The 16,784-nt window shown below is 31.2% G+C and overlaps 1 protein-coding gene across 5 annotated transcripts in view; it reads right to left on the bottom strand.

Annotated features, from left to right (window-relative positions):
* CSMD3 (CUB and Sushi multiple domains 3) overlaps positions 1–16,784 on the bottom strand; it is a 1,101,621-nt gene that overhangs the window by 147,679 nt on the left and 937,158 nt on the right. For 3 of the 5 annotated variants that reach the window (XM_076005068.1, XM_012781857.3, XM_076005067.1), the window contains 3 exons: positions 9,316–9,429; positions 8,716–8,811; positions 6,919–7,122 (listed from right to left, as the gene is read on the bottom strand). In XM_076005068.1, the coding sequence (XP_075861183.1) occupies positions 6,919–7,122; positions 8,716–8,811; positions 9,316–9,429 (414 nt within the window). The remainder of the gene's footprint in view (positions 1–6,918; positions 7,123–8,715; positions 8,812–9,315; positions 9,430–16,784) is intronic. The other 2 variants (XM_076005066.1, XM_076005069.1) reach the window with 1 other exon arrangement.

The raw sequence follows: 16,784 nt of genomic DNA, 5'->3' as shown, positions 1-16,784 counted from the left end.
TGAATAAATGAATCAATGAATGAGAGTTGAGATCCTGTATATGTTTCTTCATCAATTTCCTTCCTACTCTAAGAAAAGATGAATAGACTGGTGTTGCTATGGAGATGCCCCAAGTAAAAGTAATTCTTTCTGGGTCTCTAAAGGACTTGAAAAAACCAGACCCAGATAAAAGTGATCAGATTAGCAGCTAATTAAAGACTTTTTGCCTAAGGGGAGTAGGTGGTGGCTTCAGGAGCTTTTCAAAATAGGACCTCCCACTAACAGAAGTACTTATGCCTAAGGCCATATATTGTCAAAGCTATTAGAGGCTGCAGGGGGTTATTTGAATCACAAAGTCTCACAGGGAGGAGAGCCTCAGGGTTTATAAGAATGAAGATTTTAAGAAATCTGAAGTGTAACAAGGTCAAACTTGGAAGATAGAAACTCAGTCTAAAGTGTAAGTTTTATTTTACAGTTTTACATTTGTTCCAAGCCCAATTTAAATTAAAATATTGTTGCATTTTATTGTAATTTACCTAAGAATACCTTGGCACTACAGCTTTGTACAAGATTATTACATGTTGTATAAATGCTTATTAAAATTTGTGGACCCTCTAATTTAGTATTTGATCATCTTAACTATAAGCACAACTCACATATCATGTCTAATGGGGCTGCTTTCCAGTCCACAGTTCAGTTTCAGTGTGTCAGTACGTCCAAAATTACTGAACATTTTATTGTGCTTTACTATGACAGAAAAAAATGAACGTGTTGATAGTAATAATAAGAACTATGACCCTGAAACAATACAATTGAGATGGAAATCATGAGGGCACAGAAAGCAGTATTCTTTTGGTTTCAACTGGGCGCTTACTTGGCTTAAGCTGTTAACTGAGCATTCATTGAACTGTGAAGGCAGAGAAAAACAATCATCATGTATAAAATCCTGCAAATAGATTGTCAAATATTACATCTAAACTGTAAAGTGAAAATAGGGAATTTGTTCTCTGAGTAAAAATTTCCATATATATCTACTGCTTGTGTTTTACCTACATAGCTCTCCCACAGATCTCAGAAGAGATTGAAACTTAGATGTGTAAAGGTAAAGTGAGCAAACGCATCACCATGTGGTGGAATACTGAAATTGAAAATACATGGACATTGTACTTGGGGAGTTGGCCAGAGTTGTTACACCCTCTGCAAATATTCAGAAAATGACTACAGATATTTGCTAAAATCCATTCATTGAACAAATGTTTATTGAACACCTATTATGTGGCAGGTCCTCTTCTGATCGAGCATAAAAACAATATAGTTGAAGGAGAAAGGTGGCAGATTAAGATAGACCAAGAAATTTTAAAATCTAAAAACCATATATATAATATGGTGAATGGTAAAGCAAAAGCAGAATCACACTATGGAGAGGGAATGGCAAATGGGTGGCAGAAAGTTATTTTAGACAGGATGGTCAAGAAAAGTAATTAAGAGTAGACTTGAATGAAGCAATGCAGTGATACAAAAAGATAGCTAAGGGATGCATGTTCCAATCAGAGGGAAGAGAAAGTTCAAAGGCCTTGAAACAATATATTTTAGACAGATAAATGTTGAAAATTAATAAAAATTAAGAGAAATCTTTGATATCAACCTAAGATAGTTCTGTACTTGACTCTTACATTTGAATCTTTAAGATCAAGCTTTTTCTTTTCTCAAGTATTTTAAGAGATGACCATTTTTATTCAGAACATTTTGAAGCTAAAAATACTTTTAGTTAAAAATAGAAATGCAAACTGTATTTTCATATGTAAAGATTAGTAGTTGGACCAAATGGTAAAACCTAAACTGAGCTATCTTCTGAATGTCATTTAGAATCATCATCTTTCTATTTCTTGTCTCACATAGACCCCATATATTCAACTGTTATATAGTCAACTTTCTGGATTTATATCTGTTCTGCATGGAACAATATTTTTAAAAGGGTGTAAGGTAATATGTCTTTCTCATGTAATCTTGTTATATCATACAATTTTCTATCTCTGGATATGTACTTCAAAACTCTCTTAGCCCATTCAGAGCGCTTTAACAAAATATCATAGACTGGATGGCCTATAAACAACAGAAATTTATTTCTCACACTTTTGGAGGCTGAAAAGTCTAAGATCAAGACACTAGCATGTTGTGATGATGTTTGCTGATGGCCTTTTTTCCTCATTCATAGACAACCATCTTCTTCTTGTGTCCTTACATGGCAGAAAGGGTAAACTATCTCTCTGGGTCACTTTCCTAAGGGCACTAGTCCTGTTAGTCATCTTTCAAAAGCCCCAGTTTCTAATACCATAAATTGTGGGTATTTCAACAGATAAATTTTGAGGGAACACAAATAGTCAGACCATAGCAGAAATTAATGCAAAATAAAAGGTAACCTGTTCTAAAGACTTTCTGTGGATGCAGAGATAGGTTTCTCAAAAAGCCCAGTGAACTTCAGATAGCTGGGCCTTTGACGCAGAGATTGTTCAGGCTCTTGAGTACTTTATCTTTTGTCCTCAATGGAGGAAATGAGTTCAGCCTGAATCTAAGCTGAGAACAGTAAACCAGTCTTCAATCCCCAAGTTGAATATTAGCCATAGACTAAGAGTCTGAATGTTTTTATAGGTGTTAGTCCTTGGTGTGAGCCACTCTACTTGCTGAGATAACACTCTAGTTGGACAGCAAAAACCTTCCTTTTATTTACATAGATTTTTATTTCTGATGGCAAAAACATTGGAATGAACAAAATGAAAAAGCTTTGCAATAATCATGTAAAATAGGGGCTTTCTTCAGTTTCAGACAAAAATGGCTTACGGTTTAAAGTATATAGTTTTCTGTTCTCTAATCTCCATCGCACAAATGTTTTCTTTTCTTTTCTCACTTCTCTTTCCTTTTGATAAAATTTTCTTTCATTTTTTTTCCCTCTTTTTCCCATGTCATCTCATTTGTCCACTTATTTTTTCTAACTCTGTCTCATCTGCATACACTCATGGACATAAGAAATTTATTTCTTTGGATAATGTAATATTTGAAGTTTTCAGAGTCAGAAGAAAAGGTACACTATAAATGTTTGTTAAATATATATGTAAGGTCAATTAAATGTGGTAATAATAATTTTAATTGTAACGTTATTTATGTTAAAAAACCCTGCAAACAAGAAAAACAAACCATATCATGAATATGTCTTTTTTTTGAGTCTACTCCTCTTCAACCATTTGACATTGAATGTATCAACTGGAGGAAAGAAATTTCATGGTCCTCCCAAATAATGTATTTTAATAAATAATTACTAGTATTCTCAATAAAATCATCATATTTCCCCAAAACCTTTCTTAAAAGTGCAAATAATTGTTATGCATCCAAGGAATTCTAAAGGATTACAGTTGGAAAGAATCATAGAAGTCAATGCTTTCAGCCTTTTCCAAGATGCAAAAATCTTCTATGGAACACAAGTTTTACATATAATAACATTAAAGTGCTATTAATATTAAAGCAAAATATCAACAAATGGAAATCAATAATATCAAATACTATCGGCACTGTGTATTAAGTTCTGTATTCTGCATTCAATACTTTTAGAATTGTAGTCTGCTCTCTTGATTCTGTGGTGGATGATTTGGCAACAACAAAAACAATTTGTTAGTACTTACTAGGTTCCAAGAAGTATATTAAGACTTTTAATCATTTAATAGCAACAATAAATCTATGAGGAAGTTCTTTTATTTTCCTGTTTTATTTGTATGGGAATTGGCGATCAAAGAGATTATGTAAATTTTCCAGGATCTTAAAGTAACTAACTTCAATTCAGTCTTAAGGGCAAAGCCCACAATATTTACCCAAGACTAAATTAACCCATGTGCTCAGAATTTAGTAAAATTCCCAGCTGTGAGGACTTAACTTAATTTTACATAGTTCTTCACAACTTTTCCCTATTAATTAGGACATTAACATGATAAATATACAAACAAACAGAAATGTTAAGGAGTAATTCATAAATTTTCATTTCAGTTTTTGGCATGTGAAGGTTCTTTGAACACTCTAACTAGAGGAATAGATTTTTTAAATGATATTTAAAGATTAATGAGCTAGTTTATGAATTTCCATTTCATCATATCACTGTTTTTACAGTAAATGATTAACTTGAAAATTTTCATAATACTTACGAGACCAAATAAACACAAGTACTTATTTAAGTACTTTCTATTTTATAGCATTGATATTTTCTATTAATACCTACATAAACTAAAAGGGACACAAGAATTATGTAAATAATTGCTAGGGAAAGTGAGGCAGAAATAATGATTGATTCTTTATATTTATTGAAAAACATTTAAGAATCTTTTGTGAGTCTAAAGAGATTTATTATGATTATGTGTCAACCTTCAATTATTAACCAGATTGAAAACACTATAATTCCAATTTATGCATATTGCATGACTAATTTTGGCTTAGACATATAGAAATATTTCTTTTAGCTCATGATTCCTTTAATTTAGAATAATTTATTTATAAGAGAATGAAGTCAAATATATATTGTGGTTCAGAAAGAAGAACACTATCTGTTTTGTCTTTATGAGAATATGATTATCCAAGAGGAAGATCTGCTTGTCCCATTAACCTTTGTTTTACGCTAGGCACAAAATGGGAGGAACATCGAGTATAATTGATTTATCTCTTATATTTGTTAATTGTCAAAAATGTATTTTAATAGGGTCAGCAATTCTACATGATCAATTTCATGTGGAAATATAACTGAGAAAAAATAGTTCTAAGTCAGAACATAAAGAAAGGCAGTATTCTTATCAATTAGTTTGGGGTTTGAAGATAGAAAAACTTAGTTTTAAATTCTGTATTCACCCTTTCCTATGCTATGCCACTTTAGAAAGAACTATTTCACTTCTCTAACACTCTATGTATCTATAAATTCCAAGAATAACTTCCATAGGTTTGCTTAAGTATTAAATTAAATACGTATTTAAATTACTTCGTTTGGAATGGGGTTGTCTTAGACTCTTTAGGCTGCTATAACAATATATCGTAGACTAGGTAATTTATAAACAACAGAAATGTATTTATTTCTTTACAGTTCTAGATGTCGGGAAGTCTAAGATCAAAGTGCTGGAGGATTTGGTGTCTGGTGAGGGCTTGCTCAATGCTTCGTAGACAGCGCCTTCTAGCTGTGTCATCATACAGTAGAAGGCTGAACAACCTCCCTTGGGTCTCTTTTGAGAGCAATAATCTCATTCATGAAGGTGGAGCCCTCAAGATCTAACCATCCCCCAAAGCCTCACCCTAATACCACCCCATGAGGGATTAAATTTCCATGTAAGAATTTTGGAGAAGACAGACATTCAGATGATAGCACTGGCACAGAGTGGCATTAAGTAAATGATAAACATATCAGAAATTAAGGTTATTTAGCTAAAAGGTAAGAAAGTTGAAGAGTCATTTATAGCTTTCCAGCATTTTAAATTATTTTTTATAGGTGGTCTTTCAACAAATAATAGAATAATAAAAGAATAGTTCGTATTCCATTTATTGTAGTGGGCAGAATTAAAATATTTGTTGTAAGAAAATATTCCCTGTGAATTATAATAGTATATCTGTTTTGGGGAAGTGGTGATATCAAGTTTCTAGAGAAATCAGATGACCCTCCTTTTTATTTGTAACAGCCCCAGTTAATACCATTATCACAGCACAATTATCAATCATGTTGAGATTTAAACAATAAAACATATATTCTACCTAGTTAGAGCAGATATGTCCTATACAAATTTCGGGTCCTAAGAATGTATATTGACAGATTTTATCTTTACTCCCTCCTCACTAGAAATGAATTTTGCACTTTTTCTATCGTTTCACATTATAAAAATATATTTTATTCTAATGATCTATGAACCAGCATTATTATGTGAACAAATGTGTTTTTAAAGTTAAAAGTAAAAACTATTGGAACTATTGGAACATATTTTAAGGTATTGCAAAATGCATTATTAAGAAGTAATTTTATATATGTATAAGTTTGTATGTTATGTGCATACATATAAGCATTCATGTCTTCCCTATGGAAAGTGGAAAATTGAGATTAATGAAATAAAAAAAAATTTATCTTTTATTTTAAAAAATATTATTTTCCAAATCACAGACCAATATAATAACTTTAATGAGAAAGAACTCAACACATTAGAAATATTTCTTAGCCTGAGGTTAAATCTTACCACTCTTTGTATTTAATACTATGTAATTTTAAAAAGTAATAATTTCCAGATATGGTCTTAGGACAAAGAACAGAGCAACTTCTAAGCTTTGTATATTTTCTATACGTATGGAACTCCACAAAAACCAACAATCATTGTAATTATTTTGAAATACTATAAGATTCTAAACTACTAAAAAAACCCATGACTTTAGATAGTATATATTCTATTTACCAATGTAAATTAGATATAGTATTGCAAAAATATACATTGAAACAATGAGATTTTTAGCTAATCCTATGCATTTTAGTCATTCAGAGTGTTACCATCTATGTAACAGATGTAACATCTTTTACAGTCTTGTAAAAGACTGAGAAAAATCTCTTATTTTATATTTTTTGTATATGTCTATAACTAAGAATAAAAGAAAAAAAATTTATTTACTAATGCATATTTTCTAATTCTTTTGATGACAACTGTATAAATTAATAAATGAGGAAACTATTCAGCTAATCCAACACAAATTTTTTTCATTGATTTCATCACCAAGACAATTGCAATAAATCTCCACTTTATTTTCATAAATACAGCATACCTAATAAATTACTTAAAAATTAGTGCATAATTAGATGTGAAATTTAGAAATTAAAAGATGTAATATAACTAATTTTTACATAAAATATGTAAAATCACAGAGCATACAAATTTACATACTTACCAATACAGGTAGGTAAGGAATCATTCCACTGGGCCAAAGAATTAGGGACTGTATCACACCTAATTGCTATGGATCCATAGAGAATATATCCTGGATTACATTCAAAGAGAACCAATGAACCAACTGCAAATTCATTGCCAATTCTTCTTCCAAATCTTGGTTCAGGCACAGAACTGCATTGTGTAGAACTTGTTCTAGGAACAGCTGTGTAGAAATAATTATTTATTTTAATTTCATATTTGGTAGACAAATACAGATTTCAAAATGTAAATATTTAAACATATTACAAAGAAGTCTACAGTTTTTGTTAGAACTTGAATTAACAATTTGAATATGCTCCTAAAAGTTTTAAATTTTGTACAGAATAAATTATAATTTAAAATGAATATTGATATCAAGATTTATTACTGGAAATATTTTACTTTTGACCATTTAAACAACATTAACTGTGCTTTTCTTTCTATATTTTGTTTTACCAAATTCTTATTAATTTAGCAAAGCAGTTTTAGTTAGATATTATAATTTGTGAGGTGAAAACCAAAAGTTTTTTTTTCTTTTTAAATTTGAAATAACAACTTAAAAAATATATTACAGGTTATGTGAAATATTTTTACAGTTTTTTTCAGTATTTGATTCTTAATTAACAACAGATTTATGAAAGCAAACACAACATTTTATTAATTTCATAACACGTTCACAAAACTTAGTTTGCAAAACATGTTTGTTATTGACAAAAATAACTACATCAGGCTAAGCAGAATATAAGTCAGACAGATTAACAACAATAAAGATTTTACTTTAATAATCATACAATATCAAATTTGAAATTGCTTTTAGATTTTATAGTTATGTCCTTTAATTGTGCCTTTTTTTTTTTTTTGGTTTAGTAAAATAGAATGATAACAGGATGTTTTTTCTTTTTAAAACACATAACAAATGTGATTAAAGAGATTGACAACAGCCCAAAAAATGATATGATGAATTCCAAATAGATTGATTTCTCTTATGTGACTTAAGTAAATATAACTACATTTGTTACAGTGCCTTTTTAATTTCACAATACCACAAATTGTGTACTGGGGGAAGTACTACTAAAAATAAAACAGTATAATATTATAGTCAACTGATAAATGGGATAAGAGGATTTAATAAGAATATCACATCACAAATGTTTAGAAATTTCTTAGAAATAAAGTTCAAGATACATTTGAGAAGAACTGCTACATGATCATACATAATCCAAAGAAAATATTTCAAATGATGGCTCTTGATTTAGTTTAATGATAACATAGAAAATCATCTATAAAAGGTGAGAAAAAAACAAGTAAACAAACTTCCAATTGTACAAAATCCTTAATAAATGTGAAGAAAGTTTCAATTCTCCTGAGAGAATGAAAAACTGTAATATTGGAATGAAGCAATGATTTCCTTGGCATGCCTAAATACATCAGAAGAAAAACTTGTACATTTTTAACTTAGAGTGCTAGACCATGAGAAAATTAAAAATGTAGAGAGTGAAGAATCGTCAGAAAAAAATAGATGTTTTGAAAACAATATGTTGGAAGGAAGGAAAATCAGACATTTAAATTGAGAATGATGATGGAAGCAACAAGTCTTTTTTATTTTGGTCAAAGTGATAGTACTCTAGTAAGAAGGGAGGGGAGAGGGTAAGACTGCTTAAAAAAACCTTTTATCTCTCCTATATGGTTATGAGGATCTCATTATTAAATAACTCTGAATATAGCATGGAAATTGATATCATTCCTTAGTGTATTTCTAGACTACAGGGTCACTTACCTTGATAAACAAAGTGAAATCCCTTAGCTGTTATTGGTCCAACTGAAGTAAATCGAATTGTGATCTGATTACCTGAACTCAGTGGAAGTGATTCTCCTACTCAACAAAACAAACACTAAGATATCACAAATAATTTTCATTCAGTGAACCTAACAAATTATATTATCTTACACTATTGAAAATGTCAATCTATGTTCTATCGAATTACTTTAAAATATCCTACTGCTAACAATATACTTTCTTTGGGTTCAGCTTTACTTGCAACCTTTTTTTACCAGAAGGCTTTAATTACATTTTGACACGAATTGTCTCATTCTTCCAAGAATCCTTACATATTTTATATTACATTATATACCACAGACTAAGTGATTAAATATTATATTTACGTAATTACAATCCCAGAAAATAGTTGGTTATATTTTTCAACCTTCTGAGTTACTGTTTTGTGTTTCTATTCTTAAAAAAAAGAAAAAAAGTGATTCTATTTTCAGTTTACTTTATTTTTAATATGGATGACACAAATCTCAACCTTCACTACAATACTAGTCAAAATCAGTCTATAATCAATAACTGATGCATGGCAGTTCTATTAAAGGATACCTGAATGGGATCCCGAGAGGGAAGATAACAGAGAAGATTGCTGAGTTGGCCCATCATACACCTCAACAACATCGTGGAGTGATGTCTGGAAAAATACAAACTGGCCAAACACCACTGATCAACAGGAACCAGGAGAAGGAAACAAATCACCAACCATCCAAAAACAAAAACAAAAAACAAAAAAATAGAAAGAGGAGGAGAGAGAGAACAAAGTATTACAATATAATAGTCATCTTTTTTTCTATCTTTAAAAGAGGATAGGTGCCAATTGGTTGATATTCCTGACACATGTATTTCAGGTCATAAATGTGGTGACCATGACATAAAAGCAATTTAATTTTAAGAAGACTATTTTTTGAAAATAAATGGATACAGGATTTAATTTAGATAAGAAATTTCAAGGTTAATGATTAACACTTTATAGTAACTATTAATACTTTGGATTTTTCCCAATGGCAGTATCATTCTTTTCACTTTGTGACTCTCTTCTCTTTTTCTAATTTTTTTTCTCCTCTTTTAGATGAGATAGACAAAAGTTTTAATTTGGGGGATTTCTTTTTAGATTGTCCTTAAAATATTCATGAGTATTAATTTCATTATGAGTAATAATGAGTAATAATTTCATTTAAAAAATCAGCAAGATATTCTTCAAGTATCAGTGTTTAATGCACATTATAGGTTTAAAATGATTCCTAAACATTTATTGCTAATCTTCTGCTAAAATAAAGAAATGTTATTTGTGATTCCTCAGCAATAGAGATATTATAAAATGATTACTTTTTCACGGTAAGCACAGTTCTGAAGTACTTACCAATAGAGCTTGATAAATTTATTTTTAAACTTATTCTTTAATTCTATAATCTACTTACATGAAGAATCTACCAACACTACAACTGCAAAGTAAGAACCTGTTCCAGAGCAGAAATCAGTTTGTTTAGTGTTTTTTTAAAAAACGAAATGGATGACAACAATTAGCCCCAAAATATTTTATTGAATAGAAAAATTGTGGAGTTTAAAAGAATATAATTTTTAAAAAATTTAATACTGTAAAAGCAAAATAACTTTTATAAATACAAAATCACATTACTTTAAATTATATATTGTATGAGTATATACATATATATTCAAAGGTTCTGATTCGTATTTTGCACTTCAAATCAAGGTTATAGACATCCTCTGGTGGTTCCTATGAAAACAGATTTGTTAGTGCACTTGAAACATACTGAATTTTACATGTGAATGAAGGTGTACATATAATACTATAAACAAAGCTACACTTAATTTTTGTCCTATAAAAATAAGCTGGTGATCTCAGTCCAGTTCCTTGTGTAGTAAAAGAAAATGAACACACTAGCAGATACTGTGTCATTGTTGTGAACAATTCCTGAACATTGCAGTACTAAAATTTGCCAATAATCCTCCTTAAAATATTTCCTAGAAATCATGAAAACAAATTTGTTTCCACCAAACCAGATACATGTAGTAAATTACTGTAATGGTTTACAAGTCATGTGAAAAAAATTTGAGTTCAGATCTTCTAAAAAGATCCCAAATTTGCTCCACTGAATTGCAAGCTATTTTTATAATATTAAAAAAATATTAGAAAAGGTTTTGTTTTCTGTTTTTGCATTTGATTAGATTAGTGTTTGGATGATCTGTTTTCAAATGTATCTTAAAAAGTTTCTATTATATTCCTACACTAGATAATGAAAAGAATTTAAATAAAATGTTTCTATTATAATGCAGATTGTCATTATCTTACTAAGTGGCAAAAAAAAAAAAAAAGAAAAAGAAAAATCATATCAGTCTAATCAAAGGACCTTTGCTACATCAAGCACACTGGACAAGGGTCTTGACAGATAACTTATTCTTTCTCTAATCTTTTTAGGAAATCATGAAAAACTAAAATTCAACAATCTTTAACTATTTCTGTCTAAATATCTCAAGTATTTCATTAGACAATATGCCCAATTTTCAAGCAAACCGCTATCTTTATAAACATCTAAAACAACCAAAATACACAGTTATCCAAAAACTTTTTCTAAAGGAAAAAAGTGAAAACCAAAATCTTCCTTTTTTTCTTGTCTTTAGGTCTCTTCTTACTTGTTACCCCTCTACAGATAGGCCAGAATTTTATGATACCTGTAAATTGAATATGTTGAAACTATAACTATTAATAATGCAGCCATTAACACCATATTTTTGTATCATATTAAGTAAAGAAAACTGTAGGACATGTTCTTTTGAGTGTTGTTAGTAATTGGTGTTTATAATTTGTTGTAGTTATTAACTCGGTTGGGAGAATTGAGAAGAGTAGGGGGTGGAGGAGTAGAGTGTTGAATCTTGCCTTATTAAGCAATGAACAAGCCACTTTAATTGCAATCTAACTCTGCATTAATATGGGCAATTGAAAATTTAAATTAAAAATAGCTTTCATTAGAAAAAAGTTACTCTGAGAGGATATTGAATCATTACATTAAAGATAAAACTTTAAAGTATATGTTTAGTAAATTATTTTGTAGCATGAAGAATCAAGAACATTTGCACGGGGATCTGATTTCTTATACGCTATCATATTAACTATTGGCTCATTAAACTGATACGTTATAATCCGGAACCAAATTCCACCTTCTCACTCAGAAGTCTTAACAACTAAATAGTAGCCTTCAGGTTTGCTTTCCCATTCTGCCCGTAAAAGTCTTAATTTACTTGATATTTTTTAGGTACAGACAGCAGAAGGTTTTCTACTTCTAAAATATTCTGAATAGCCAAAGGCATCCTTTGTCTTGTTGAAACCGATTCTGGGAATATTTGTTTTGATTTTAAAGTGGACCAAAAGATTACTGGTTATTGTTTTTGGTAAACAAGCTGTCTAGCAAACTTGGCTCACTTGTGTTTATGGGGACTGTTGTGTAATGTAAGGGATTATGGTCCAGTTAATAGAACTATTCTGCATCTATTTGTAAATTCATTTAGCATTCCTGATATCTATCCCCTTTTCATTTGTCTATCAACCATCTATCATTTGATTATTTGAATTTTCTTTTGAACCACTGTAACATTTTATTGGGTTTCTTATTATTTAATTGGTAGTTAAATAATTTTTTGATGTATGTATGTTTTATATTTGTATGATAATCATGATTATGCTGTCTTTTAAAAAATTATCTTTTAACACTGATTTAGATGCTGATGTCTCAAACTTTTGGCTGGACTGCTCTTTTATTTCTAGAATTATAATCAATCCCCGAAGTCTGTGCTTCCTATGCCTTTTGGAATGGCAAGATCTCTGGTCTGTTTCTTAGTTTCCAAGCAGAGATAAAGAATGCAAATAAAGCTGCATCTCAGCTCCAGATTTTCTTTCCTTTTTTTCTTGAGATATGCATGTAGATATCCAAAACATTTTGCTCTCAGGCTATTAGAGTCAGTTTTACACATCAAGCTGTTTCTTAAGGGAAATATCACTTTAAGGGATTTTTTTTTTCTTCTTTAAGCATAATAGATGTTAAAGATGTTTTTCACCCTGTTGTTAAAAAAATCAATTTTGCCATGTCCGCGTGTGTGTGCATGTGTATGTGTGTGTGTGTGTGTATAATAGTAAGCTAGAAAAAGTAAGAAAAGGAAAACCAGCAAAGCAAAAATAAACATGTAAAATACCCATATAAATAAACCCATGCAAATAATCTATTTTTATGCCCGAGACTACTTCTGAGCTTCTTATTTTCCATATATTTTACTTTACAATAGAGTTTATTTATTCAACCAATATTACTTGATTCTATTCTATGATGTACCAGGAATTGGATTAAATGCTGGGGTTAAAAAGGGTTGTCATGAATATAGACGGGGTCCCTGCTCTGAGAACCCATTACTTCTATTATTTTATTCTATCTAGGAAAGATGTTAAATTAGCCAATCAAATGAATCGTAAAACAACAAGACACTTCAGGTACATCTTTCCATGCAGATTATTTCTGTGCTAATTATTTAAATGCATTCTTCAAAGCAAATCCTCTACCAACCTCCAATGGGCAACATTTGGGGGAGTTCCAGACTATATTTTTTAAAAAATCTAAAAATTTCGACTTTTAAAAATCATGTAAAAAGTCTGCTTAAATAACTTAGAGAAAATTTCTAATTTAGACCATATTGGTACAATATTATCCCGACTTTGAAATTTTGTCCTAGTTCATTTGTCTCTCCATAAGTAAACAAACTCAGAATTAGACACGGTTATATATCTATCTACTCTTCTTCCTAGATAAAACAAGGTTTATTTGACATCTAGTCTTTACAATATCATATCTAAACAAGATAGAGACGCAAGGTTCCATCAACTTAGAAGGTTTCTGGCATAAGTTTTCATTTAACTGTTTCAATAATCATTTGTTCTTATTATATAGCAAACTCTGTTAAATCCTTTTTCTTCGGTCATATTCATTTAACTCCTGAGACTTTGTCCACACCAACTAATTAAGCCATCCCAAATGTAAACCAATAAATGATGGCAGTGCCTGGGATGGCAGAAAGAAACTCCAGAGCATTAGCATAGCTAAACCGTTACAATGATCAATCAGTTCACACCCATAGTTAGCCTGTTAGCCTGAAAGCATAATTGCCGAAAGCACGTCAAGGGGTGCCTAAAGTATGACATAATGCATCAAAATGGGTTAGTGCTCATAGGGGTGTGCATTTGCTTAGAACATGAATTGCAAAACAACAAGAAATTAAAGTTCCCTTCTACACAAAACACTACTCTGGAATATTATCAAAATGTTCTACCATTGCTGGCAGAGTCTCTCCTTTACCAAGGTTTAATCATGCTCCTCTGGATCCTCTTCCTAACTACGCCTTGACTTTTTATTTCTATATCTGTTTACTTTTTACTTCTGTGTCTGTTTTTGCATTGTCCAATTTTAGCAAGAATCCTGTGAAGTGAGTTTAGCCAAAATTCCCTACCCTCAATATCTGATCACCCTCTCAACCTCCAACTTCCCCTGGATGCTGTCTGATCACCCTGGCTTGCCTTCAGCAAGAGTCCTTTTACATTGGTTTAGCCCAAACCACACTTAACCATGATGTTTTCTCCTTCTAACTTTCTATCTATTGACTCATAACTTACTACTTGGCTATAAATTCCTGATGTTTTCTTGTTGTATTTGAAATTGAGCTCAATCAGTCTCTCCTACTGCAAAACCCCTCACAGTAGTTCCTGTACCTATCTTGATAGTACTGAATAAAGTCTACTCTTGCCTTCTTTAACAAGTGAATATTTTTTTAACACTGCCTAAGCAAACTGGAAACTTTTGAAGTCACGTTTAATTTTTGTGCCATAGAAATACTAGTGTGTTGTAGTACATTGTACAGAGGCTCACTGATTTAGCAATTAATTAACTTTAAATGAGGATAATATAATAAATATGGATATAATTACCATAATTCAGTGATCAGGACTGGAGTTATTGAATTAAAAATGAAAATTGAATTTATGCAAATAAAGAAGGATTTCAATTTTGTTTTTGTCACTTTCTCTCAGAAGGGAATAATTCTCAGAGTATCCCAATGGCATGCCAGTGTGGAAAGGGAACAAACTTATAATCAGACAGGGGTATGGTTAATGAAAGTGATCTAACCACTTCTGTAGAAAGTGGTGAATAGTTAAAATTTATAAGAGGTTGTGGTAAATGCAGGTTTGACTTAAACTTGTTTTAATGTAAAAGGGTTCAGGTTTGTTGGGGAGAAGGTAGGGCAGCAGATCTCTCTGGAAATTGTTAGTTCTAGTAGTCAGATGGCGTCATATTAATTATGGCATCAAGGTACTAAAATGACAAGGCTTCTTTGCTCTATGACATAAAGAGTAAAACAACCTAAAGATTGTCAGGATCCATAGCTGAGCATAATCAATAGGACTAATATTTTCAAATGACCAACACATAGGTCATTATGTAAGGACATTTCATAAAACTGCCCAATGAAGAGTTAAGGATTCAGGCTCTGGAAACAGACTTTCCAGGACTGAATCCAGGATACACCACATGGGAAAGTTACTTTACCTTTCCATGCTTCAGTTTCCTCATCTGCAAAATAGGGATAATAAAAGTACCCTTTCCTAGGATTGTTGTGAATATTACATAAATTGATTTTCATAAAATACTTTCAACAGTGTGAGACATAGTAATACATATTAGTTACCATTACTAGTAACTCAGCTTTGAAAATATATATGCTACTACTTCAATCTTAAAATTTAATGATAAGCAACATTTAACTGACCTTTGATGTTAGCATATCCTCTCTTTGATGTTAGCATATCTATTTTGTATATATCATATTTAGAATGATAGATTCTGACTAGGTTAGAATGATAGAACTGACTAGGTTAGATGAGTATTCTGGCAATTTTAATCAAGGTTAGTTTGTCTTGAAACTTCCATGCAATTCTCTGTCTACTTCTTTTTACATTCTATCATTTGGGTGGAAGACAAAAATTTAATTACCAGATTACTGTTAGAGCTAAGAAAAGGGGAGCAAGGTGAGAGAACAGTCTACTTGTGTTTGTTTACTCCCTCCATCCTATGTCCCTCTACAGTAAGGTCATTGAAACTCCATCATAGAAGAAATAGTTTCATGCAGAAAGGACTCTGAAAAGAAACAAAAATTTTAAAAAGTATAAATTCCTATTAGATCTCAACTTAATTCTCAATATGTCTGTTACCCCTTTTGCAAAATCTACACATTCTTTTGTATGCTAGTGTTTATTTTGGTGACTATATTAGGCACTCAGCCGGTTTGCCACTCTTAAAACTTTTGTAAGAAGGCACCCCTATTTTGTTTATCTTGCATTTTATTCACCAGCACAGCACGGATGAAAATGCACATGTAATACCCACACTACTAACAGAACAGAAATAAAGAAGATTCAAATCAAAGATGTGTTTAGAACTGCACTTGATTATGGGTGAAAGCATAAAAATTTACTATTGATGACATAAGCTATCAAAAGGTTTGACTAGTTTTACATGAATTTTTGGCTTATACTTTCATCTCATGTGAATATTTCAATACAAAATTTTAGAATATTTTAGGTATGCAACAAGACTTCCCTTTTATTTACTTTTTAGAGACAGGGTCTCACTCTATCACCCAGGCTACTAGAGTGCAGTGGCATGATCAGGGCTCACTGAAGTCTTGAACTCCTGGGCTCAAGTGATCCTCCTGCGTCAGCCTCTCCAGTAGCTGGAACAACATGTCACTATGCCTGGCTAATTTTTAAATTTTTTTATAGAGTCAAGGTCTCACTATGTTGGCCAGGCTCGTCTTGAATTCCTAGCCTCAAAGGATCCTCCCATCCCAGCCTCCTAAAGCACTAGGATTAGAGGCATGAGCCACGGTGCTCAGCCAAGACCTCCCTTTTAAATCAGTAACATAGTGTGCAGAAATCTTTGCTGTCTACACTGTAAACTGAACTG

Source organism: Microcebus murinus, chromosome 7, assembly GCF_040939455.1.
Source record: "Microcebus murinus isolate Inina chromosome 7, M.murinus_Inina_mat1.0, whole genome shotgun sequence".
In the NCBI taxonomy this organism is placed as follows: domain Eukaryota; kingdom Metazoa; phylum Chordata; class Mammalia; order Primates; family Cheirogaleidae; genus Microcebus; species Microcebus murinus.
This window is presented reverse-complemented; position numbering and strand designations above follow the sequence as displayed.